We start from the raw sequence: 26,968 nt of genomic DNA, 5'->3' as shown, positions 1-26,968 counted from the left end.
AAGAATGAAAGATCAATGGAATTGATAAATCTCTAGCCAAACTATAAAATGAAAAACAGAGAACACTCAAATTACTAAAATCAGGAATGAAAAAAGGACATCACTCCAACTTTATGGGGGTGGGGTGGGGAGAAAGGATTAGAAGGGAATTCTATGAACAGCCATATGGCATCTAAGTTAGATAACTAGATAAAATGGACAAAATTCTAGAAAGACAAAAAGTCAACTGGCAAGATAAAAAGAAAAAAAAATCTGAATGACAAATTTAGAGATTGAATTAATAGTTTAAAAACTTCCCACAAAGAAAATCGCAGGCCCAGATGACTATATTGGTGAAAGCTACCAAATATTTGGGATTCTCTCATAGCTGAGACTGCAAAGAATCTGCCTGCAGTGCAGAAGACCAGGGTTCGATCCCTGGGTCGGGTAGATCCCCTGGAGAAGGGAATGGCAACCCATTCCAGTATTCTTGCCTGGAAAATCCCATGGACAGAGGAGCCTGGTGGGCTATGCGTACAGTCCATAAGGTCGCAAGATTTGGACACGACTTAAGAGACCAAACCACCACTACCAAACATTTAAAGAATTATATGAATCCTTTACAAATGCTTCCATAACGTAGAATAGAATGTAACACTTCCCATATCATTCAGTGTGGACCAGTGCTACCCTGATTCCAAAATCAGACAAAGATATCATAAGAAGAGGGGGTAGACCAAACAAACTAGATGAAAAGCCCTTATGAATATAGAAGCAAAAATCCTCAGCAAAATGCCACCAAACTGAATCCAGCAACATGTAAAAAGGATTATATACCATGGCCAAGCAGGACTTACTCTAGGAATTCCAGGTTGGTGTAAAATATGGAAATCAAGGAACATAATATACCAAAGTAGTAAAGTTAGGGCGAAAACCATTTGATCATCCCCACAGATGCAGATAAAGACTCTGACAAAATCTAATACCCTTTCATGATAAAAATGCTCAACAAAATAAGAGCAGAAAGGAACTTCCTCAACCTGGTAAAGCACATCCATAAAAACTCACAGCTATCATCCTTAATGTTTAAAACCTGAATGCCTTCCCCACTAACATCAGCAGCAAGACAAGGATGTCTGTTCTCACCATATCTAGTTCACACTGTATTGGAGTTTCTAGCTAGAGCAATCAGACATCAAAGAAATAAAAGGCACCCAGGCTGGAAAAGAAGTAAAGCAGATGACATGACCTTGTATATAGAGAATACTAAGGAATTAAAAACTAGGAGAGGTAATACATGGGGTGAGCAAGTTTGCAGGACACCAGATCAATATATAAACATAAATTATATTTTTATAAATAGCAATGACCATTGCAAAAAATGTAATTAACAATTCCATTCACTAATACCATCAAAAAGAACAAAATACTTACACAAAGTTTAACAAAAGAAGATGTATATTGAAAACCATGAAACATTGTTGAAAGATATTTAATGAAATCTCATAAATGGAAAGACCTTCCATGTTCACAGATCAGTTCAGTTCAGTTGCTCAGTCATGTCCGACTCTTTGCAACTCCATGAATCGCAGCAACCAGGCCTCTCTGTCTATCACCAACTCTGGGAATTCACTCAGAATCACATCCATCAAGTCAGTGATGCCATCCAGCCATCTCATCCTCTGTCATCCCCTTTTCCTCCTGCCCCCAATCCCTCCCAGCATCACAGTCTTTTCCAATGAGTCAACTCTTTGCATGAGGTGGCCAAAGTACTGAAGTTTCAGCTTTAGCATCATTCCTTCCAAAGAACACCCAGGGCTGATCTCCTTCAGAATGGATTGGTTGGATCTCCTTGCAGTCCAAGGGACCCTCAAGAGTCTTCTCCAGCACTACAGTTCAAAAAGCATCAATTTTTCGGTGCTCAGCCTTCTTCACAGTCCAACTCTCACATTCATACATGACCACAGGAAAAACCATAGCCTTGACTAGACGGACCTTAGTCGGCAAAGTAATGTCTCTGCTTTTGAATATGCTATCTAGGTTGGTCACAACTTTTCTTCCAAGGAGTAAGCGTCTTTTAATTTCATGGCTGCAGTCACCATCTGCAGTGATTTTGGAGCCCCAAAAAATAAAGTCTGACACTGTTTCCACTGTTTCCCCATCTATTTCCCATGAAGTGATGGGACTGGATGCCATGATCTTCGTTTTCTGAATGTTGAGCTTTAAGCCAACTTTTTCACTCTCCACTTTCACTTTCATCAAGAGGCTTTTTAGTTCCTCTTCACTTTCTGCCATAAGGGTGGTGTCATCTGCATATCTGAAGTTATTGATATTTCTCCTGGCAATCTTGATTCCAGCTTGTGTTTCTCCCAGTCCAGCGTTTCTCATGATGTACTCTGCATATAAGTTAAATAAGATATAAGTTAAATATCTGTTCACAGATAGAAAGGCTTAATATTGTTAAGATGGCAATATTCTCCACATTGCTTTGCAGATTCAACTTAATCTGGTCAAAATTCCACTTGGATTCTTTATGGAAATTGACAAACTGATCCTAAAATACACATAGAAGTCAAAAGACCTCGAAGAATTAAAACAGTCAAGAAGAACAAAGTTGGAGGACTCACAATTTCCAGCTTCAAAACTTATTACAAAACTTCCATAATCAAGATGGTATAGTGATGGTTTACAGGCAGACATATGGACCCACTGAGTAGGATTGACAGTCGGAAAGAAGAAATCCTTACATTTACGGTCAATTGAATTTGGATGAGAGCTATGACAATTTAATTGTCTTTTCAACCAAATGTACTAGGAAAACTGGATATCTGCATGCACAAGGATATAGCTGAACCCCTAGTTCACACTGTACACAAAAAATAACCCAGATGGATCAAACACCTAAATGTAAAAGCCGAAGTGATAAAAACTCTTACAATGAACCATAGGAATAAATCTTCATGACCTTGAATGAAGGATAACAGTTTCTTAGATATAATGTCACAGGTGTAAGCAATAAAAGAAAAAAATGGATAATTTGGACAACATGAGAATTAAAACTGTTGAACTGTATAGTTTGTAATTATTATTTCTGTGGTTGTTGAATTGTACACTTTAAATGGGTAAATTAATCAGTATGTGAATTATATCTCAACAAAGTTGTTTTTGAAAAATGAACTTCATGAATGAGGGGCAAGTGGAATTCACGTACCTCTAAAGATGATTCCCTGAGAAGGTTATATCACTTTTGGAGTATTCTGGCTGGGTATGAGTAACCAGAATTTAATCCTGAATAAAAGAGGCAAGATACAAAATCAAAAAACAAACAAAAAAGCACACAAGTTAGAGAATCAGACAGCATGCAAGGAGAAAAAAAAACCAGGGGGAGGGGACTTACTCATATCCTCAGAGAGATAAAGTTAGTGCTACATTTATGAAACAAGAAAGGGATGCTATGAAAAGGAACATTAAGAAAATAAAAAACAGCTCTTAGAAATTGAATACACATTAGTGGAAATGAGCTCAAAAAAGTATTGGAAAATTAGTTTTGGAAATTTCCCCCCAAAATGGAGAAAAAAGACAAAGAGATAGAAAATTAGACTAAGTGAGAAAGTAACACGATCTGTCCAATGAGTCCAAAACCTAAGTAATAGAAGGTCCAGAAAGAGGAAGCGTAGAGGCAACAACAGTAGTCACGTGGAGTCTGGGGAGGAGGCAAAGGAGGAAAGCATCAAAAGTACCGTATATATTCTATTTATTAACCTGAGTGTGTGTGTGTGTGTGTGTGTGTGTGTGTGTGTGTGTGTGTGTGTGTGTGTGCGTGCACGTGTGTGGGAGAAGGAGAGACAGAGGGAGAGAGCCTGATTGAGAGATGGTGCTTGTGATGGAGCCCCTCTCAGAGTTGTCTTGAAGAACGAGGAGGCAGAAACATCCTCCCAGGGGGTGAACATTAAGCGACACATCTCCGCATCTGCTCTATCCAGCAGAAGAGGTTAGCCTGAACTAAGACCCTGCACAGATTCCTGGGCAAAGGCTAGTGTCTTGGCTGGATGATCAGTGGCTTGGAATGACCATGGTGGAGAGCTTACTGGCAAGGAGCTCTGGGCCAAAAGGATGCAACTAGTTGGTGCCCAGCTAAATGCTTACCAAGGGTCCTCTACTGTGAAGAAGGCTCAGAAAAATCAGTTTAGCAAGACAACTCACTTTGCGAATGCTGGTCAACTTCCTTTTCAGACTATTTCAGCGCTTGCTCGGGAATAAAGCCGTAATGGTGTCAAGACAGAAGCTGTGCAAAACCTCATCAATAAGGACTTGCCCTCATCAGAGCCAGCCTTGTGTATCGTGGGCTAACTGCCACTGCTGATTGCCTGGCATGCCAGCGGCAGCAATCCTTAGCCTCCCAGTATGGTACCACTTCCCAAAGATATCAGTTGCCACTTGGTAGTAGGTTGATTACATACCCTGGGACATCCTCAGTTACAAAGGAGGGCAGGAATCCACCCTGACAAGGTGGATGCTTGTTCTGAATTTGCATTAAAAAAAATTGTTAGTTATTTCGGACTGTGCTGGGTCTTTGCTTCTGGCGCAGGTTTTCTCTAGTTGCGGCAAGCGGGGGCTACTCTCCAGCTGCAGTGCAGGCGCTTCTCACTGCGTATGGGCTTCAGCAGCTGCAGCGCCTGCGCTCAGTTGCCCAGTGGCACGTAGGATCTTTCCAGACCAGGGATCGAACCTGTGTCCCCTGCACTGACAGGTGATTCTTAACCAGTGGACCACCAGGGAAGTCTTGGATTCATTTTCTTTGTTGTCCTTCTAACACCATCATCTCGGAGAAGGCAATGGCACCCCACTCCAGTCCTCTTGCCTGGAAAATCCCATGGACGGAGGAGCCTGGTGGGCTGCAGTCCATGGGGTCACAAAGAGTCAGACACAATTGAGCGACTTCCCTTTCGCTTTTCACTTTCACGCACTGGAGAAGGAAATGGCAGCCCACTCCAGTGTTCTTGCCTGGAGAATCCCAGGGACGGGGGAGCCTGGTGGGCTGCCGTCTATGGGGTCGCGCAGAGTCGGACAGGACTGAAGCGACTTAGCAGCAGCAGCACCACCACCACCATCATCTGGGGACTTATAAACACATACTGTCATAACACTCCCAAATGATATTACTTCTTTTTTTGGTTATATTTATTTGGCTACTACACCAGCTTTTAGCCATGGCATGTGGGATATACATATATATTATATATAACTTAGTATGCAAACATTTTCCACAGAGAAAAACTAGTTCTGGATGGTTTTACTGGAGAATTTTTTTTACTGGTGAATTTTCCCAAATGTTTAAAGAACAACATGTATACTATCATGTAAGAATCGAATCGCCAGTCTATGTCTGACGCAGGATACATCATGCTTGGGGCTGGTGCATGGGGATGACCCAGAGAGATGTTATGGGGAGGGAGGTGGGAGGGGGGTTCATGTTTGGGAACACATGTAAGAATTAAAGATTTTAAAATTTAAAAAAATAAAAATAAAAAATAAATAAATGAAAAAAAATAAAGAACAAATAATTTTACCTTACAAAACTATCTGGAGAATAGAAAAAGCAGCAACTATCCTTTCTCGTTTCATGAGACAAGCACAATTTTGATACCAAAATATGAAAGAAGAATTCAAGGCAGGAAAATGATAGATCGGATTCACTTGTGGATATAATCACACAAATCCTAAACAATTTACTTATGCATGTACATCCTGCTATTTATAAAAAGATAATATATTATGACCAAGTTGAATCTGTTCCCGGATGCAAAGTGGATTTAACATTAGAAAAACAGCCACTGCCATTCATTGCCTTCACAGGTTAAAGGAAAAAAATTAATGACAATGTCATTAGTTGCAGAACAGGCATTTGACAAAATCCAGCATTTGGTAATAAAGCCTCTTAGCAATGTGGAAATCGAAGGGAAGTTCCTCATTCTTATTAAGAGTATCTTCAAAAACTATAGCAAATATTCTCAATTTGAAAGTATTTATTTTGCAAGATTAGAAGAAAGACAAGGGAGAAAACTATCACCACACAAATGATAAAAAGAAAAGATTTATGTAATTTATATAAGTATGTATATATACACACATATACATAAAAATTTTATAATAGGAACTTCTGTTCATCTAGAAACACCACTAAGAAAAGTGAAATGACAAGATTAAAAACTAGGGGAAACAATATATAACATATATAACTGACATGTAGCAGGACCTGGAAAATACAAAGAATTAAGAGAGATGCAAATAAATGCAATAGAAAAATAGGCCAAAGATTAGAACAAAATACTTCACAGAAAACTCAAAAGGCCAATAAACGTATTTTTTTATAAAAGGTTGGTCTCACTAGTGCTCAGGGAAAATGCACATTAAAATACCACAATAATAACAATACTAACAAGCGGGCTTATTACATAACGCAGACTATTTCAGTGCTAGGACTATAGCAACTTTAAACTCTCACAACAGACCGATGTGATAGAATGGTAGCTGTCAGTACTGATGTGTGTTGCGGGAGAAAACCTGGAAAGTCATAGTCAGACCGTAAAACACCTTCAACTCTGTTCATTTTCAAAGCTGTATGGCACTTCTATATCTTTTGTAGTTCCAAGAGAATTTTAGGATCTGATTGTCAGTTTGTAGAAATGAATCCTGCTCAGATTGTGAGTTCAAGTGCACTGAATCTATAAATCAATCTGGGGATAACTGACATCTTAACAATACTAAGTTTTCCAATCCAGAAGATGTATCTTTCTATTTTCTTCAGTTCAGTTCAGTCGCTCAGTCATGTCCGACTCTTTGCGACCCCATGAATCGCAGCATGCCAGGCCTTCCTGTCCATCACCAACTCCTGGAGTTCACTCAGACTCATGTCCATCAAGTCGGTGATGCCATCCAGCCATCTCATCCTCTGTCGTCCCCTTCTCCTCCTGCCCCAATCCCTCCCAGCATCAGAGTCTTTTCCAATGAGTCAACACTTCGCATGAGGTGGCCAAAGTACTGGAGTTTCAGCTTTAGCATCATTCCTTCCAAAGAAATCCCAGGACTGATCTCCTTCAGAATGGATTGGTTGGAACTCCCTGCAGTCCAAGGGACTCTCAAGAGTCTTCTCCAACACCACAGTTCAAAAGCATCAATTCTTCGGCGCTCATTTCTTAGGCTTTCTTTAATATTCTTGGCAGTATTTTATATTCAATAAACATATCTTGCACATTATTTGTCTAAATATTATATCTAAATATTTAGATATAACTATATACATTATATTTTCATCTCTAATTGTTGCTGGTATGTAGAAATACAATTTATCTTTTACACCAATACACTATACTATCACATATATATGGAATTTAGAAAGATGGTAACGATGACCCTATATGCGAGACAGCAAAAGAGACACAGATGTATAGAACAGTCTTTTGGACTCTATGGGAGAAGGTGAGGGTGGGATGATTTGAGAGAATGGCATTGAAACATGTATATTATCATATGTGAAACAGATCAACAGTCCAGGTTCGATGCATGATACAGGGTGCTTGGGGCTGGTGCACTGGGATGATCTGAGGGATGGGATGGGGAGGGAGGTGGGAGGGGGGTTCAGGATGGGGAATACATGTACACCCATGGCTGATTCATGTCAATATAAGGCAAAAACCACTACAGTATTGTAATTAGCCTCCAATTAAAAATAAATAAAAAAATAAAAATTTATCTTTAACAGTAGTAATATACACATAACATAAAATTCACCATCTTAATCATCTTTTTTTGGGGGGGGGTCATGCTCTCTGGGCCACATGGCTTATGGGATCTTAATTCCTCAACCAGGGATTAAACCCAGGCCCTGAGCAGTGAAAGTGCAGGGTCCTAACCTCTGGACCAGCAAAGAATCTCCAATCTTAATCAGTTTTAAATGCACATTTCAGGGGAGTTCAATCCTTGGGTCAGAAATCTCCCCTGGAGAAGGAAAAGGCTACCCACTCCAGTTTTCTTGCCTGGGAAATCCCATGGACAGAGACGTCTGGCAGGCTACAGCCCATGGAGTTGCAAAGAGTCAGCCACAACTGAAGCAACTTAGCACCGTTTTATGTATAGTCAGGTTCCATTTGCTACAACTTTCGAAAGAAATTTGCATCTGTGCATCCACATTCATGAAGGACACTCTCTTTTTTTAGTAATGCTTTTGTCTAGTATTGAAATCAGAGTAATGCTGACCTCAGAAAATAAGTTGGGAAATATTCTCCTACAATTTTCTGGAAGAATTTATGTAGAACGGGTTTTATCAATTTATTAAGTGTTTGGTAGGATTTACCAGTGAGAACAATGCCTGAAGTATCTTTGTGGAAGGTTTTAAAACTATAAGCTCCAATCCTTTGATAGGTGTAGGATTATTTGAATTATTTCTTCTTGTATATCCTTTAGTAGATTATGTCATTCAAGGAATTTTTCCATTTAAGTTGTTCAGCGTCTTGGTGTAAGGTTGTTCATATTATTCTGTATTCGTTTAACATGCGTAGCATCTTTCATTCTTTATCTTTAATCTATTTCGGCCGTGCTGCACAGTATGTGGGATCTTAGTTCCCCAACCAGGGATTGAACTTGCGCCTCCTGCAGTAGAAGTCCTAGCTACTGGACAACCAGGAAATTCCTGGATCTTTCACTCTTTATATTGTTAATTCTTGTCTTATCTTTTTGCCTTCCTGGCCAGTCTCCTTAGAGTTTAATTGATTTCATTAATCTTTACAGCAAACCATCTTTTAGTTTCATTGATTTTTTCTTTTGCCTTCCTGCTTTTCATTTCATTGATTGCAACTCGTTATTACTTCCTCCCTTCCATTTACTATGGGGTTTTTATTTGCTTTTCTTTCTCTAATTTCTAAATGTAGAAGCTTGATTAATTGAGTTGAGATGTGTCCATGCTTCTAATATAACTGTTTAGTACTCTAAATGTCCAAGCACTGATTTAGCTGCACATTTTGATATGTTTCATTTTTATTCAATAAAACACTTTCTAATTTCTTTTTTAATTTCCTGGTTGACCCATGTGTTGCTTGATTGGCAAACATTTGCTGATTTTCCAGATACACTTCTGTAATTAATATCCAGTTTAATTTCATTTTATCAGAGATCACACTGTGTACAATTTCAATCATCTTAAATATAGTAAAATTAGTCTTATGACCCAGAATATAGTCTATTATGACCCAGAATATTTTGTGTACACTAGTGAGAATGTGGATTCTTCTGTTGTTGGGTACAGTGTTTTATAAATTTCAGTTAGTTGACATTATTTCTCACGTATTCTATATCATTGTTCATTTTCTTTCTACTGACGTTTTAAATTAATTATTGATATGGGACTGTTGAAATTTTAACTCTAATTGTAGATTTGTCTCGTTTTCTCCGTTTTTGCTTCAGTATTTCGAAGGTCTGCAATTAGTTTCATGTACCTTTATGATTGTTAAATCCTCTTGATGAATTGACCCTTTTATCATTCTAAAATATCCATTTTCATTCCTGGTAATAAACCTCATTCTACAATCACCTTTTTAATATTAATACATCCATCCTAGTGTTCTTTTTCAAATCTTAATGAATTTGTTAAAGTATTGCTTCTGTCTTAAGTTTTGGACTTTTGACCACAAGGCATGTGGGATCTTAATTTCCCAACCAGGGATTGAACCTGTACACCCTGCTTTGGAAGCAAAGTCTTAACCACTGCACCACCAGGGAAGTCCCTCCAGTATTCTTTTGATTAATGTTTGCCTGGTCTATCTTTTCTTATTCTTTATTACTAATTTATTTGTCTTTGTATTTAAAATTTCCTCCTTATAGACACTACATATTTCGGCTCATACTTTTATCCCATGTGATTATCTGTACCTTTTACTTGGATGTTTATATCATATATATTTAATATAATCGCCAATATGGTTCAATTTAAATCTACCATTTTGCCAAAGTTTTCTATTTGTCTCGTCTGTTCTTTGCTCCTTTTTTTTTCTTTCCCTATCTTCTGGACTGAACAATTTTGTGAGTCCATTTTATTTCTAGTATTGGCCTAGGAACTATACCTCATATTTATTATTATTCCTTGTAGTGGCTGCTCTAGAATTTGTAACATGCATCTTCAGCTTACCCCAGTACCTGCAAATATCATGCACTACTCTGCGTGCAGTGTAAAACCTGTGACAGCTACTTCCATCTCCCTGGACAACCCCATCATCCACTTTATTCTATTCACATTTTAAACTCCACGCGTATTGTCTTTAATTTGCCTTACAATCAATCGTAAGTTTTTTTTAAAAAATTAGTCTTATCCATATATTTCTTATTTCTAGTTCCACTACTTTCTACAAACCGACATTTCCACCTAATAAAGGATATACTCTTTCCTCTTCTTTCTGAAGAAATGTTTTCCACATTTCTGGCAGTTCAGGTCTTAGCCTTTTCTAAACTGTCTTAGGCTTTTCTTTTTGTGTCTGAGAAACTCGCTATTTTGCCCTCATTCCTAAAAGACTTTTTTTTTTTTTTTTTCTGAATGAGGAATTTCAGGTCAATTTTTAATCTTTCAATATTCTTAAGTTTTTTTTCTCTTTCTCGGTTATATAGTTTCTAATAAGTCTAATGTAATTCTGTGTAGCTTTATATATAATGTGGGCTTCCCTTGTAGCTCAGCTGGTAAAGAATCTGCCTGCAGTGCGGGAGACCTGGGTTCAATCACTGGGTTGGGAACTCTGGAGAAGGGAAAGTCTACCCATCCCAGCATTCTGGCCTGGAGAATTCCATGGACTGTATAGTCCATGGGAGTTGCAAAGAGTCGGACACGACTGAGGAACTTTCACTTTATATAGAATGTGGCGTTTATTCCTCTGGTAAATGTTAAGATTTTTCTGTTTACCATTGATTTTTCAGTAACTTTAGCATAATGTGCCTGGGTGTGATTATGATTTTGTTTATTGTGCTTGGTGTTCATTAAACTCCTTGAATTTGTGGATTTATAGTTTTCATTCAGTTTGGGAGTATTTCAGCCATTATTGCATCAAATCTCTCTCCTAACCCCCAATAAAGGGTAAGTAGTCGGACACGACTGAGGGACTTCACTTTCACTTTTCACTTTCATGCACTGGAGAAGGAAATGGCAACCCACTCCACTATTCTTGCCTGGAGAATCCCGGGGATGGGGGAGCCTGGTGGGCTGCCATCTCTGGGGTCGCACAGAGTTGGACACGACTGAAGTGACTTAGCAGCCGCAGCAGCAACAGCCTCAATACTAAGATGATACCCAAAGCTGACAGTGTTGAAAGCCTTCCATTCTAGCTTCTGGAAACAGACACTGTTTCCACTCATATGAGAGCTCTGGAAATAGTTTCCCTTGCTTTTTTTTGGTGGTTCTTTCCCCAGTTAGTTTGCTCTCAATCATGTGCAGATGAATATTCATTCGCAGGCTGCAGACACCTGGGGTTCTAGATAGATGCATCTTTCCCCTTTCTGGTTCCCTGTCCTGCAAATGTTAGCTAGATAGCTTGTTCTTTCTCAGCAGTGATATTTGTATCCTCAGCTGAGCAATAATATTGCTGGGCTCTGGGCTGAGTTCTAAGCATGTCTGAATGCAGTAGGCCGGGGCAGTTTGCTGGTTCCACTTCTTCACTTCTCATTTCAGTCACCACTGTGTTACCCTATCTACTGTTTAATGTCTTAAAAACCATTGTTTCATATAGTCTTTCAGGCTTTGCAGTTGTTTAAGGGGTGGGAGGATAAACTCCAATACTTGATCATGGTCAGAGCAGAAGTTCTTACTTGCAGTTTTTTAAAACACAGAGCCAAAGTCATCTCACTCTCAGAAACTCCGATTCAGTAAGTCTGGAATGGAATCCTTGAATCTTATTAAAAAGTACTCAGGTGATTCTGATACACAGGAAGTATTGGAAACTTACCTTGATACATCAGGCAAAGCCCTGTTCAGACATTCTTCGAATGAGAAGGACAGACCTTTTCATTTTTAACACTTTTCCTGGTTCTGAGTATGGTGGGGGTACTTACAGCAGGCCAAAGATCGAGCTGAAAACCATGAGGCAAGCAGGTACAGGATAAAACACCTACTTGAAGGCATCAGCAAGCAACTTAAGGGACCAGACTTAAGAGGATCCAGTCTCAACTAAGGGGAAACTTTACACACAGGTGGGGTGACATTCTCCAGCACCTTTGTTCCTCAGGGAAATTCTAGGCATATGGCCAGAGTCCAAGTTTGGGAACAGACCCACAAGAGGCCCCGAGAGGCAAAGAGACCAGCAGGAACTGTGGCAGTTAAGCAAGGTTGGAGAGACAAAATCAAATAGAGGGGCCAGATTTCCAGTGAAAAGGGACAAGTGAGTAACTGAGCCTAAGTCTCTGCTGGTTTCCTCAAGTTCCTCTCTCTCTCTCTCTTTTTTAAAATATATGGATCTTTATTTTTATTTTCTTGGCTGTACCTTGCGGCATGTGGAACTTCCCTGACCAGGGATCGAACATGGGCCCCCTACATGAGAAGTGTGAAGTCTTAACCGCTGGGCCAGCAGAAAAGTCCTCCCTTAAGTTTCTGAAGATGCCTAAGACAGAAGGTGTGTCGGTTGCTCATTTGTGTCTGACCGTTTGTGACCCCACGGACCAGAGCCTGGCAGGCAAGAATACTGCAGTGGGTTGCCATTTCCTTCTTCAGGGGATTTTCTGGACCCAGGGATCGAACCCAGGTCTCCTGCATTGCAGGTGGATTCTTTACCTACTGAACCAGAAGGTTAAGCCCTGGGAAAGCAGAGTGGAGGTTTTTGCCATCTCAGGGTTTTGAGGAAACCAGCATTAGATTTCAGGGTCCACAGTGACCACTGTTGGCTCCAGGGAACACAGACTTTCAGTTGGAACCCTGAAGGCTGTGCTGTAGGAGCTGCAGCAAAATAGGAGATCAAGTCTGGCCAAAACCCAGTCTCAACTGTGAGATTTAAAATATGTGCACAATTAAAATCCATGATAACGGTAAACACAAAAGGTGAAGAACTAAGTGGAGGAACAATATTATTCTATGCTTTTAGCATTCAGAGGGAAGTGGCAAAAATAATCCTTTACATTATAGTCTAATAAGTCAATCTTTTTGCTTTTTCATAGTGTTCATGGGGTTCTCAAGGCAAGAATATGGGAGTGGGTTGCCATTTCCTTCTCTGCTGGATTGTTTTGTCAGAACTCTTCACTGTGACCTGGCCATCTTGGATGGGTCTGCTCAGCACGGCTCATAGCTTTATTGAGTTATGCAAACCTCTCCACCACAACAAGGCTGTGATTCATGAAGGGAGAAAGGGAAAGATATACCTATCTAAGTGCAGAGTTCCAGAAAATAGCAAGGAGAGATAAGGAGTACTTCTTAAATGAACAATGAAAAGAAATAGAGGAAAACAATACAATGGGAAAGACTAGTGATCTCTTCAAGATAATTGGAGATATCAAGGGAATATTTCATGCAAAGATGGGCACAATAAAGGACAGAAACGTCAAGGACCTAACAGAAGCAGAAGAGATTAAGAAAAGGTGGCAAGATTACACAGAAAAATTATACAAGAAAAGGTCCTAATGACCCAGATGACCACATTGATTGTGATCACTCACCTAGAGCCAGCCGTTCTGGAATGTAAAGTCAAGTGGGCCTTAGGAAGCATGATTATGAACAAAGTTAGTGGAGGTGATGGAATTCCAGCTGGGCTATTTAAACTCCTGAAAGGTGATGCTGTTAAAGCTCTGCACTCAATATATTAGAGCATTTGGAGAAAGCAGCAGTGGCCGCAGGAGTGGAAACGGTCAGTTTTCTTTCCAATTCCAAAGAATGTTCAAATTACCATACAGTTGTGTTCATCTCACAGTAATTATATTAAATGTAAATGGACTAAAACTCCTGTTGAAACAAGGATAGAGCAACCATCCAGTTTGAGGCTTAGCTGAACTCTGCATAAAACGTAGTTAACAGATACAGCTGAAAAGGCAGGGATATCTAGAGTGACATGCGGAAGGGGGACAAACTTTGAGCTGTCAGCCCAACAGGGCTGAATTCTGAGTAAGCTTGAAACAAGAGAAACTATCCTTTGGATACTGTGGATTTGTTTTTAGCATGCAAAAGATGAAGACCTGAATCAGTCTTTTGAGAAGACTGCCTGAATGTGCCATTAAGGTATGCAAATGTAAAGCAAAGACTCTCTACGGAAGCTGTTTGAAAAGCTAAACTGTGCTTTGTTGTTGCAAATTGTTTTAAATTCTTGCTGCTGTGTGCTTAAACTCCAGTTTGGTCTTTCCACAACAAGGGCTGTGGCTAGTTTTCTTCCAAATTATCCAAAAGGAAACAAAAGCCATCTTGGTTATTTTCTTCTGAAGGCCACATACTCACCTCCCTTGAACTAATTTTCTCTTGGTGTGACTTTACCTGCCCTCTTCGGGAAATAAGAACATTGCTTCGGTCTTCTAAAAGAGTCTCTCCCACTCCCCGCCCACAGGCGTATTTTCGTTACAATCGTCTCTCATTTTTCCTGAGAATGCATCTATCTAACTCATCTAGAATGGAAATTACCCTAATATATTATTTTCTATCCCCACATTTCTCTAACGAGGGGATGGGGCTTAGTGGTAAGTAAAGGATGATTCTGTAAATCTTACATTACAATTACTGTTATCAGTTGTCACTGGTAGGATACTGAGTTCAACATGTAAGTTTTTATGTTATTATTGAACGGCCTAGACCGTCTATGATGTATAGAGGAATAAGGCTAAGGAATAGAATGGAGAAAAGCTACAGAGACAAGAAAGGATAGGTTGAGACATAAACAAGAGAGGGCTTGATGGGGGTGGAGGTGGACATTCCACCTCTTCAGTTCGGCTCAGTCAGTTCAGTTGAGTCGTGTCAGACTCTTTGCGACCCCACTGCAGCATGCCAGGCCTCCCTGTCCATCACCAACTGCTGGAGTCTAACCAAACCCATGTCGGTGATGCCATCCAACCATCTCATCCTCTGTCATCCCCTTCTCCTTCTGCCCTCAATCTTTCCCAGCGTCAGGGTCTTTTCAAATGAGTCAGCTCTTTGCATCAGGTGGCCAAAGTATTGGAGTTTCAGCTTCAGCATCAGTCCTTCCAATGAACACCCAGGACTGATCTCCTTCAGAATGGACTGGTTGGATCTCCTTGCAGTCCAAGGGACTCTCAAGAGTCTTCTCCAACATCACAGTTCAAAAGCACAGTTCCACCTTACTGTTCATTCACTAGCAACACCTTTTTGGACTCTGAACTGCACGTACAACACTAGGCCACTAGAGATGCAAAGAGGCATTCCAGAATATACCTGGGAATACGCTCGTAAAACGTAGATAAAAGGCCATGCAACAAGTGCCACACGGATAGGGCAAGCGATCAAACTGCAAAAGTTCACGAAGGCAACGTTAGGGGAGTGAGCCAGAGCGCGGACTTTAAATGGTGAAGCTGGGATAAATCCAGATGTCTGGGGAGAAGTCTGGCCGGTGAAATGGTCCGGGGGCGGGAAAATGTGTCCACACAGAAGTATGAGTTATTTCGCCTGTCATCTGTCATGCACTGCCCTTCCCTGGAATGCAGATTAATAAAAAGGTCTGACTCAGTAGTCCCAGCCACCGATGGGACACCAGACAAAGAAAACATCCGTGCGGCCGGAGGAGGACAGACGGGCCGTGAAAAGGGCCCCGTTCTCAGCTCGGCCGTAGATTCGGTAGAGAGCGGGCCCGAGCAGGGCCAGGCGCACCGGACTGGGGAGTCGTGGTGGGAGCCCGACGGAGGCTCCAGGCTCAGACGCGCAGCGGACCCGCGCGGGGCTCGCCGCCGAGCGCACACCTGCCCCTGCAGAGCGAGATGGCTCTGCGCGGTCCAACAGGTCCCCCGGGGCGGGGAGGGTGAGGTCAAGGCGGCGGCGCTCCGCGCGCCGTCCAACTTTCCGCCCCGTCCCTCCCGCCTCGAGTCCTCTCTTCTTCCTGCGAGGGGATACCGAAGTGATGAACATGGGGGGGGCGGGCACCGACGTGATGAACACGGAGGGGGGAGGACACCGAAGTGATGAACATGGGGGGGGACACAAGTGATGAACACGGAGGGGGGCACCGCAGTGATGAACACGGAGGGGGAGGACACCGAAGTGATGAACACGGAGGGGGGCACCGAAGTGATGAAGTGGGGGGGGAAGACACCGCAGTGACGAAGGAGGTGGGGACACCGAAGTGATGAAGGGGGTGGAGACACCACAGCGATGAAGGGGGGGATATCGAAGTGATGAAAGGGGGGACACCGCAGTGATGAAGCGGGGGGTGACACCAAAGTGACGATGGGGGGGCACCGCAGTGATGAAGGGGGGCGGCTTCCTCGCCCTCCGCCCCCTCCCGGCCCCGGCTCCGGAGGGCCGCCCGCAGAGGCGGCGAGGAGCCGGGCTCGGTGGCTGTAAACACGGGGCGCCATCAAGACTTCGGATCCTACCGGATTTCCGCGCCGCCCCGAAGCCTCCCCGCCCGGGCGCGGCCCTCCACTCCCCCGGCGGTGCCATGGGGCTCGCCGCGGCTGCTCCGGCCCCGGGGTGGGGAGCCGCCCGGCCCTGCCCGGCCCGCGCACGGGCGCCCCCGGCCGCCGGGGCTCGGGGCGCGCGGCGCCGCCTCCCACTTTGGCCTTTTGTACCGGCCCCACGTGACCCGCGCGGCCGGCTCTTCCCTGCTGCCCCCGCCCCGCCCTCCGGCCTTCCCCGGCGCCCGGCCCAGCTCTTCCCGCTCCGCGGCCGCCTCCCCCCGCCCGCCGCCCGCGCGGCCCCCGCCTCCCCCTCCCACCCGCCTCCCTCCCGAGCCGTTCCCGCGCCCTCCCCCAGGCCGCCGTTCCCTCGCGCCGCCACCCCTCCCCCCGCGGCTGTTCCGCCGCCTCGCCTCCCCTCCCCCCGGCCGGAGCGCACTGTCTCCAAGATGGCGGCCGTGTCAGTTCGGGGCATCTCCGCGGTCCGGCTCGGGGCCCCGGGCACCCGGCGCTCTCCGCCCCCGGTAAGTAGCCGAGAGGCCGCCCCCCGGCCGCCCCCGGCCGCCAAGCCCGAGGCCGAGCCGCCTGGGGGCCTCGCCCCGCCGCCGCGCGGGCCCAAGTGGCCGCTGCAGGCCCCGCCGCGGCCTGCGCCGCCTCCCGCTGCTCTGCGCCAGGCCTCGGGCTGGGGCGCCGCGGCCGCCCCCTCGCGCCCGCCGGGCGCCCGGCGGCCTCCCGCTCGCGGCCCGTGCCCAGCGCCCGGGCCCGGCTCCGCGGAGCGGGGGAGCCGCGAGGGGGCGGCGGCCAGGCCGCGGGCGGGCGGGCGCGCGGGCAGGCGGCCGGCCGGGGCTCCCACGGGGCGCGCCCACCGTCCGGCGCCCGCGGCCCGGGTGCCCGCGACCGGCCCCGGGCCCGGCCGCGCGGCGCGGGCTGACAGGCGGCCGTGCGGGGGGCGCGGAGGGCGCACGTGCGGCGGCGGGTCCGCGCGCTGTCAGCCCGGGGCCGGGGGACGGCGGGCGCCTGTCAGCGCCGACCTGCCCGGCGGGGCCCCCCAACCCCGCCCCGCGCCCCGCGCCGCTCCCGCCGGGACCCGGCCCGGCTGCGGGGCGCCCGGGAGCGCAGACGAGCGCCGCTCGCAACTCTTTCACGTGATTTCATTGTTAACTTCGTCCCCGGGTTCCGTTCCCGTCCGGTGGGAGCCGCCGGGCCGCCCCCCGCGTCTGCAAGCAAGCCGCAGGCTGGTGCCAACGCCAAGTTGTTGTTGCTGTTGTTTTTAAAGTTTTTCTCGCTCTTTTAAAAAAGAGAGCGCGAAGCTGTGTCTGGGGGTGGAGGGGGGTGGAGGCGGGTGGGGGTGGCGGGGAAGGAGGCCCGGGAGGACTGTCGGGAGCAAGGGGGCAGTTTCCCCGAGTTGGAGTTCAAGTCTGCAGACGCTCTGCTCGCCGCAGACCCGGGGCCCCTGCGTGGAGCCGGGAGGCCGGCAGCGGCTGTCATTCATTCTCTCTTCTTACCTGTGGGGCAGGTGAGCCCGTGCGGGACGGGCCCCGCCGCTGAAACTCGGGCTGGAGCCGCTCCTTTCTTTCAGCGCAGATATGCCCCCATAATGAACTTCTCCGGCAATGCTATTATGATTTCTGTTCTCTCGAGACGCTTCTCACACAAATGTAGCTTGGTTCTCTCCGGGGGGTAGGGGGGGCGCTTTTCAGTCAGAGCTCATTTAAAAATTACGTCTTGCCTTAGGTTTGAGTGTTTACTCGAGCCTTTTCTTTATCAGAGTTTATAGTACTATCGGTTTCCTCGCATCTTGTTAAACTTTTTCTTTTGAGTTTAGTGGCACTCTTTAAGGAAGGATTGCTGTGCGAGCCACTATATGACATTGTTTATGTTGTAAAGGCTCCTCAGAATAAGAGTTCTCAGGAGCACTTAGGTAAGGTTAAGTTTATTTTTGGAAGCAGAGGAGTTACAGGGTTCATTATTTTGGTGATTTTTAAAAAGATGCAAATCTTTCGGGTTCTTTTGTTTTAAAGTGTTACTGACTTTGATCGTGGAGTGGCAACGTCATGTATGTGCATAATGTTTTTTTTTTTTATTAATGTTCACTTCAGGACAACAGTCTTGAATCATGAGATCTCCTCCTCTTTAGTCTACACACAGGCAGTATATTTCAGCCCTCTGAACTGTCCATTTGATATGTAAATAAGTGTACGTTTGAACCTAGGAATTTCCGGGCCATTCTCATTTCTAGTTTCTCTATCTGTAGATTGGTTGCGAACATTTTGACAGTTGTTGGACTCTCTCCAATATATTGAATGTTACTAGGAGAAGCTATCACAGCATGTGATTCTTAAAATCTGAATGAAACTGGCTTATTTTAAAATTCTTCAAACACTTTTCACACTTGACTATTTTCATTGTTATTGTTTCCATTTGGAATGTATATAGTAATATTGTACTTAAAATATGAACTGTGCTGTGTGTAAATTTTGTTTCTTTTACTAGATGAAATAGCTAAAACATTTTCTCAGTGGTTTTTTGCCATTCTTATTGACTGCTTTCATCCAGTCTAAATGTCTGGAATTTTGAAAGATGAAAGATTCACTCTTACTTTCATTGCAGGATTCTTTGTACTAATTCAGGTAACTTGTTGAAGTTCTGATTAGTTTGTTGGGGAAAGCTGTCAAGGAAGAGTTTCAGTTCATAGACAGGTGAGCAGAGATTGTGCAGAGCAGAATAGCCAGCACCCTCTGTGTAGCCTGAGGTCATTTACCGTGCATCTCATCTTGTTTCCTCATCATCTTTTTTTTCCTTTTCTTTGTTATCCCAGTGGTTTGCACACATGATTGTTTTGAACAGTAATAGAAACATGTTCACACTTTTACAGGTGCTCAGTGAACACTTGCTGTTGGAGTGCTTTAAAGGCTAGGATGCTTTTATAATAAGTTACAACTGACTTATAAAGTGGACCTTGATAGAAAACTGACTTTGTTTTAATTCTTTTTCAGGCATAAGATGCACATTTTTTTGCTGGGAATGAGATGTTCTTGAGTTTTTACACCTTTATGAAGAGACCCACATGTGGTGCTATTGAGAAGTTGGTTGGGAAGTTTGAAGACTTTTCAGATAACAGGTTTTCATTTCTAAAATAAAAGTGGGGCGGCCTCTGTTTTGTGAAAGGAGAAAGGACTGAGGCCAGGAAACTTGTATGCTATGGTTAACTGGTTCCCAGCCTCCGCGAATGGTGTTTTCCACGGTGTGAAACTTACGCAGCATCAGGATAAGGGATAGCGACTCTATGGATATACAGAATCCTTCACCATGGTAAAACTCGCCAACCCGCTGTACACGGAGTGGATTTTGGAGGCCATAAAAAAAGTGAAGAAGCAAAAACAGCGGCCTTCAGAAGAAAGGATATGCAATGCAGTGTCTTCATCCCATGGCTTGGATCGTAAAACTGTTTTAGAGCAACTGGAGTTGAGTGTCAAGGATGGAACAATTTTGAAGGTCTCAAATAAAGGACTCAATTCCTATAAAGATCCTGATAATCCTGGGCGAATAGCACTTCCGAAACCTCGAAACCATGGAAAATTGGATAATAAGCAAAATGTAGACTGGAATAAACTGATCAAGAGGGCAGTTGAGGGCTTGGCGGAGTCCGGCGGCTCAACTCTGAAAAGCATTGAACGTTTTTTGAAAGGTCAGAAGGATGTGTCTGCATTATTTGGAGGCGGTGCTGCCTCTGGCCTTCACCAGCAGTTACGATTGGCTATTAAACGCGCCGTTGGCCACGGCAGACTCCTTAAAGATGGACCTCTTTATCGGCTCAACACTAAAGCAACCAATGTGGATGGGAAAGAGAGTTCTGAGTCTCTTTCCTCTTTACCTCCAGTGTCACTCCTTCCACATGAAAAGGATAAGGTAAGAAGGGTGTGCGTATCAGCATGGGTGTGTGGGGATACAGCATGGTACAGAGCCACATTTCCAGGATGTTCAATAGAGGTTACATTCGGCATTCAGGGCCCTTTGTGGATAATCACTGCCTGGCTTTTATTGGTGAAATCTAGATGTGAGAACTCAATAGATGTGATTGTTCTAATATTTTGACATATTTGATGCCTAAGATTTCAAAGTGTAGAGTATTGCTCCACCTAAAAGAACATACTTAGGATTAAGCAACTTTAAAACTGTTCTGTAAAAGTTTTTATAATACTTTCCTGCTGAAGTTGCTGAGCAGCCAAATGCTGGAAACTCTAAGAACCTGTCTTTTTCCTTTCTTCGTTTTCTTACTAGGCAGGAATGAAACTGATTATCTTGACCAAAGCAGTGGCAAAGCAGATTTAGCAATTCTTATTTCTGCTGTTTGTATTCTAATTTTTGATCATGTGTTATTTTTTTGCATGCGATGAAGTCCTAAACATTACTTATGACAGATGTAGCTGCATGGGTTGGAAGTATAGTAGTCCACGTCACTAAAGCTCTGGGGAGTTGGGAGTCGGCACACATAGGCATCTTACTGTGTTGTGTTTTATGCCATTATTTTGTACAGCTGAAAGGACCTTCTTAACAGTTAACCTTGGCCCTTAAGTAGAAATTCAGGATGAGGAGAGTTGTTAGTAGTTCCTTTTCACATTGACCTGGTGTGACAGCTGTGAGTTTATTTCAGGTGCTCAGAGTTGTAGTTCTGTGGGAAGTGGTTGTACTTTAAGGCTGTCGCACACCTTAGCGAACACCAGTAACATCATCTTCATTTTGCTGAAGACCATGGAGGCTATTTCTAGCATGTTAACATTCTAAAGTTAATAACATGAATGTATTTAAATGTGTTTTAAAGTATGTGAGGTTTGATCTAGATTCTTGCAATTAATAACCTGCCAGTAGATTTTTGTTTAAATAGCAATTGAAAATGAGCAGTTTTTTTGGATCAAATTTTACAGATCTATTTTAGGGTTCCACTTTCCCTGTGGACTTTGAAATAGAAGCATTATCTTAACTGTTATTACTCTTAAAATGATTCTAATGGAGTCTTGAATTAATAGGCAGTCCCATTCATAACATGGTTCTGTACCATCAGAACGTTCATTAAGGGTGTATTGAAAATTCAAGGTGGACAAGGAACTGAAATACTTCATTCTGCAGTTCAGTGCTGTAAGGATTGTATGAATTGTTTCTTGATCCCATGGCTGAAGTTAAATGAAATAGAGCAATTGATTTCAACAGCTGTTATCAAATGATCTCTAGGTTTACTGCCTGGGAATGGGAAATACTTAATAGTTTAGAAGGAAATCAGTGTCACATCTGTGAATTGGGTATTATAAATTCTTGTTAGAACTCCTGAGTGCTTTAATTTCTCTCGCTTGAATTAGGTATTTTAATTTTTAAAAATGTCAGCCATACATAAAATGTCAGTTGTGCATATCTTTTTTTAAAGGTAGTCGATATAGTACAGTGTAGGATAAAACTGAGTCTTATCACCCTAAAGTTGTACTTTTGAAAGGGACTTTTGAAAGCCATCTAGTCCAACAGTCCTTATTTTGCTGCTAGACCGGAGACCTTTGCATTAAAAAAACATTTAATCCAGTAGAGGTCTACTGGTTTGCTTTGGTTAGAAATATCTCTTTGGCTACATAACTTATTTATTATACACTATTGTAAACCAAAGTAACTGACTGTGGAAAAATTGAGTTTTGTTGAGTAGATTTTTGTGTATTTGTACTGGTCTGATTGGGAAGCCAGTTTATGGTAGTTATCTGCAAAGTTAGGGTTGATGAGATCTGTTATATGTTTTTTAATAGGAATCTTATTTTGAGGGGTTAAGTTTTCTGCATGACTTTCCCCAAAGATATGAAAAGCTCACATCGAAAATCATAGTGCAGTAAACTTCAGGGCAAGGAATTATTTCTCCCATGAACAGATTATGTTTGTTCCTTTTGTTGTATTTATGTTCTTCGTTTTTAAAAAACTGTCCAGTCAGTTCCCATTTGGAATTGATTGATTGCTATTATGAACCTAGGTGTTCTCTAAGAAATTATCCAGATTGTATTTGATAATACAAGTAATTATTAATTCAGCAAATAGTCACTGAGCGCCTGCTGGGGACCAGGTGCTGTGCTTGGAGCTGCAGTGGCCTCCCCGGTGTCTGCAGGGCGCATGTACCTGCTGGTCCGCTCGGCTGTGGCTGAGAGATTGAGTGCAGGGACTGCAGTAGACTGAGCAAGTTCCCCTTTATTTTCTTCTGTATCAGCTCTAACTTTTAATTTTTTCTTTTTAATTGTGATGTTAACCTTTGGAAGGAGCTATATGTTAACTTTTCAGCAACTGAGTGGTTTTTGCTTTGCTCTGAAAGTGAGATGGCTGTGTACAAAAAATTTTGAGAGTTTTTGTGAAGACACTTGAGCTAAAGTGTGTTTTCACATTGATAAACAGGAGAATCTGGAGATACTGTGATTGAAGAGTTGTACCCATGTTGTAAGGGGTAACTGTGCTAACTTCAGGGTGTGGTAGTGGATGGTGAGTTTGTACCTTAATGATTTGTTTATGCTGTGCGCCAGGCATTACTTTACAGCCACACGTAAGTTAACTCATGTGATCCTCATACAGCTCAATGAGATAGGTGCTGTTATTTCACAGGTGAAGAAATCGAGGCATAAGAGCTTCAGTAACTTGTCCAAGTCTCAGAGGCGTTAGGTGACAGACAGGGCGCGGTTTTGGCCGTGGGCATCCTGGCTCCAGAGTCTTTGTCACAGAGATGCCTGCTGCCCCCTGAGAGTCATTCGGCGTCATGCCTGTCACTGCTCTCGGGCACAGCTGTGAGTGTTCTTGGTGTTAACTGCGAGGCACAGGGAAGAGGACATGTCCCGAGCTCCCCCTCACTGTTTGCATCCCTTTCTTCTCTTTCTATCATGGAATGGATTCTGAATTTGATTTCAAACCATCAATAAGAATGGAGCAGAAGTAAAAGATTATGAATAATTTATTTTTGTATACCCGAGATCCATAACTAAAAAATAGTTTGTTCTGTGTGACTTTTTTTTCCTTAAAGTTATTTTTCTGTGTGTATTAATTTTCATTTCAGATGGCCCTGGAGTCTTCTGATTTATAGTTGGGGTCGGTTGCGTGGCTATAATAGAGTGCTCTAGTTTGGGACAGAATGTTGCTTTCCCTTGAATTATGGGCTATAGGTGGAGGTGGTGTGTGTAACTGGCTTAGATAAGAACTTCCGCTTGCAGATTCCCCTTTTTTTTTTTTGAAATAAACATTACTGTAAGAAAATTTGTTCATTTACTTTTATTTATTTAGTAAGTGTTTAGGTGCCTACCACGAACAATGCATCTATGATTTAGGCCCTGTTGGGGATTAAGGCAGACAGCATAGAAATGGGCAATAACTTTTTTTACACCATTGTTTTAGTTCACAAAATATAACTTTTAGTTTTTACATTCACTGTTTTTTGGTGTAACAATTAGGTGCTGTGAATCTCTTGAGAAAGAATAAGATGTTTCCTGGGTGAGGCTAATTATTACCTGAGATTTGAATGGTCCATTAAAAGAATTACTTTGGACACTGAATCTTGGAAGGATCCATTTCCCTTTCAAGAATAATTTCCACCTTCATTTCAAATTTCTGGGTTCGTTTAACACACAGAACAATGTACTTGAATATCTTTATCTTACGTTCCATATTACCAATCCAGAAAACTGCTCCTGTGGTGATCAGCCAGATGAGGAAACTGTTAATCTGTCAAGTATTGTGAAACAGAATTATATTTTGCTGAAGCATTCCAGTCGGGAAGGGAAGAGAAGATACTGTCAACCAGTGTTATTGTTTAGGTCATTACCCAGCTGAGTGACTTGGAGCCAAAAGATTAAATGATAAATTGCTAGCCTTCTAAGATAAGTTGTACTGAAATTCAGTAAACTCTTAGTAGAGTCCAAACTATTCTGTGTAACTGGAGCTTGGCATTTTAAGTGCATAGAATAAATGAGGCTTTGACAGGAACTTTGATTTTTGATGTAGAGATGCTGATTAGAATGGAAATATATTTTCAAGTTAGGACAGTTAAGAATGAGAGTTTTGATTTAGCTATTTGGAAATGGCCTTAATCATAAAATTGTTTCACATTTTATGTGTTAGAATAGTGGATCTGATAAAATTGTTAATAAATGTAAGCTTGGTAATGTTTTCAGATATTTTGTTGCTATGGTACTTTATAGTAATCGTCCATGCTGTTAAATTCAGGGGTGTGTTTACTGCTTGGCAGAATGCTTGTCTACTTAAAACATGCACACACATAGCAAATACCAGAAAGCGAGACGCTGCAGAAAAGTTGAGATGACATAAATTAGTAGTAAAAAGTGAAAAAAGTTCTCAATTTAAAATCCTTATGAGAGCACGCAAGCAAGTGTATTTTATAGTATAATTATTGGGAAACTCTTTAAGACGCAAGTTTTAATTCTAATTCTGTGGGAGAAGGAATGGAGGATAATGACAACTGTATCAGTCTTTAAGTGAGGAAGGATTACTTTAGAGAAAATTATCCTAACCATATGTTGCGGGCTTTTTTTTTTCAAGTAATGGCAAGGATACAGCAACATGAATAATGTAGATTTTGTGATGTCACCGAGTTTGCAACTGATTGATCTCAGTAACTGTATTTTCTTACATTATAGTCAATTACATCAATTGTAATTACAGTATTGTACACTTCTTACATCATTGTTTATACCGTTTTTTGATGACCCTTAAATGTGCAAGGTCCTGAGGAGAAGCTGGCCAGAAATAAAAATTTGTTACTAACAAGTCATTGAGGTGGGTTAAATGTAAATGTGTGTGCGTGTATGTTAGTCGCTCAGTCGTGTTGGACTCTTTGTGACCCAGTGGATTGTCGCCCACCAAGCTTCTCTGTCCATGAAATTCTCCAGGCAAGAGTACTGGAGTGGGTTGCCATTCCTTTCTCCAGGGGATCTTCCCCATCCAGGGATCGAACGCAGGTCTTCTGCATTGAAGGCAGATTCTTTACCATCTGAGCCACCAGGGAAGCCTTAAATATAAATTTGGTTAGTATAAATTGACTTTGTCTCAGCAGACTTGTTCTTATTTAAAAACAAAACTAAAAATAACTCAGGCAGAGGTATGTTTGTAATACAGTATTTATTTAAATACAGTCAGTGTACAGATATTTTTTGGTCAAGTTAGCCTGTGAGCTCTGTGTGCTTTGGTTGTTTTCAGTCTGTGATATACCCTGAGAGAAAACTTGAGCCACTAAAACAACCTTTGATTTAGTCATTGCTGATCAAAACTTCTATACTCAGCCACTTGCTGTTGAGTCATTAAGTCGTGTCAGACTCTTTGCGACCTCATGGACTGTGGCCTGCCAGGGCCCTATGCCCATAGGATTTTCCAGGCAAGAATACTGCAGTGGGTTGCCATTTCCTTCTCCAGGGGATGTTCCTGGGTCAGGGATTGAACCTGTGTCTCCTGCATTGCAGGTGGAGTCTTTACCATTGAGTCACAGTTGCTAGCACTTTGCTCTTTCTTGGGCTAGCTTCTTGTAAATTGATGAAATAAATGGAAGAAATTAAGGAAGACATCAGATAGTACAGCAGATTGCTTTGGGAGTAGAGACTTAGATGATCTAACCTCTTTCTTTGCCCTGTATCAGGAGGCCAAGGAGCTGGAAGCAGTTGCTTATAGCAACTATTAATAGGTAACATTTGTTAAGGCCTAACCATGTCTTGGCCACTGCTGTGAGTGCTTCAGCGTGTACTTTCTTATTGAAGTCTCAGAAGAACTTTACATGGTTAAGTTTATAGGCATAGTATACTTATATAATAGCTATTTAATAATACAAATGTTCATAATGGCATCTCATAAAACACCAAATGGAAGATAAATGTATGCCAAATATATTATCTTTTTTCTTATTCTTCTGCCAGTCCTTCATTCAGTTCATCCAGACACCGTGGGCCAGCACTTTTTTACATTGTATTTAATGTTAATACTATGAAGCAGATAGATAACAGAAACTGTGTAATGAATCAGGAAAAAAAAAATTGTATTGTTCCAGGCCTCTTGCAGTTGTAAGACTCTCCTTCACAGATATTTTTTTCTCTTGCTGTTTAGAATACTGGTGAAAGTATAATTACATTGACCTGGTTCTTAGCTGTGTGAAAGGACTGACTCAGGGTGCCAAGTTTGCTGGTTAAACTAGAGTTAAAAAAATTTTTTTTCTGGTGAACTGAGAAATTTTTTTAAACTTATAATGATAATACTTTATGTGCTCTGCTTTGAAACTTTTTAAAGAATCAAATAAATGTTACGTATGGGAATCAGCTGGCTGCTCAGGGGTGGAGTCGGCACACCCAGGGTCTGCAGCAGGTGAGTTAAACCTGTAGCGACTTCACCTTCTGCTTCTCCAGCTGGGGTGGGATTTGGACTC

At 42.7% G+C, this 26,968-nt stretch overlaps 2 protein-coding genes across 2 annotated transcripts in view; one reads left to right on the top strand and one right to left on the bottom strand.

Moving 5' to 3' along the window:
• Window positions 1–1,455: 1,455 nt before the first annotated feature.
• Window positions 1,456–16,603, bottom strand: LOC121818028 (serine/arginine repetitive matrix protein 1-like). The gene is made up of 2 exons (XM_060407161.1): window positions 3,191–16,603; window positions 1,456–2,375 (listed from the first exon to the last, which is right to left on the bottom strand). The coding sequence occupies exon 1, from the start codon at window positions 16,586–16,588 to the stop codon at window positions 15,656–15,658; it is 933 nt and encodes a 310-aa protein (XP_060263144.1). The 5' UTR covers window positions 16,589–16,603; the 3' UTR covers window positions 1,456–2,375; window positions 3,191–15,655.
• Window positions 16,604–16,977: 374 nt separating this feature from the next.
• Window positions 16,978–26,968, top strand: part of KAT6A (lysine acetyltransferase 6A) — a 106,051-nt gene continuing 96,060 nt past the window's right edge. Inside the window, exons 1-2 of the mRNA XM_027962617.2 lie at window positions 16,978–17,066; window positions 19,539–20,451. Coding sequence (XP_027818418.2) covers window positions 19,852–20,451 — 600 coding nt within the window. The 5' untranslated portion in view covers window positions 16,978–17,066; window positions 19,539–19,851. The remainder of the gene's footprint in view (window positions 17,067–19,538; window positions 20,452–26,968) is intronic.

The sequence above is a fragment of the Ovis aries genome, chromosome 26 (genome assembly GCF_016772045.2).
Source record: "Ovis aries strain OAR_USU_Benz2616 breed Rambouillet chromosome 26, ARS-UI_Ramb_v3.0, whole genome shotgun sequence".
Lineage (NCBI taxonomy): Eukaryota > Metazoa > Chordata > Mammalia > Artiodactyla > Bovidae > Ovis > Ovis aries.
Note: the sequence above shows the minus strand (reverse complement) of the source record. Positions and strands in the feature narration are given on the sequence as shown.

Coding starts and splice junctions, on each gene's coding strand:
- LOC121818028 (XM_060407161.1), bottom strand. CDS start 16,588: ATGGCACCGCCGGGGGAGTGGAGGGCCGCGCCCGGGCGGGGAGGCTTC.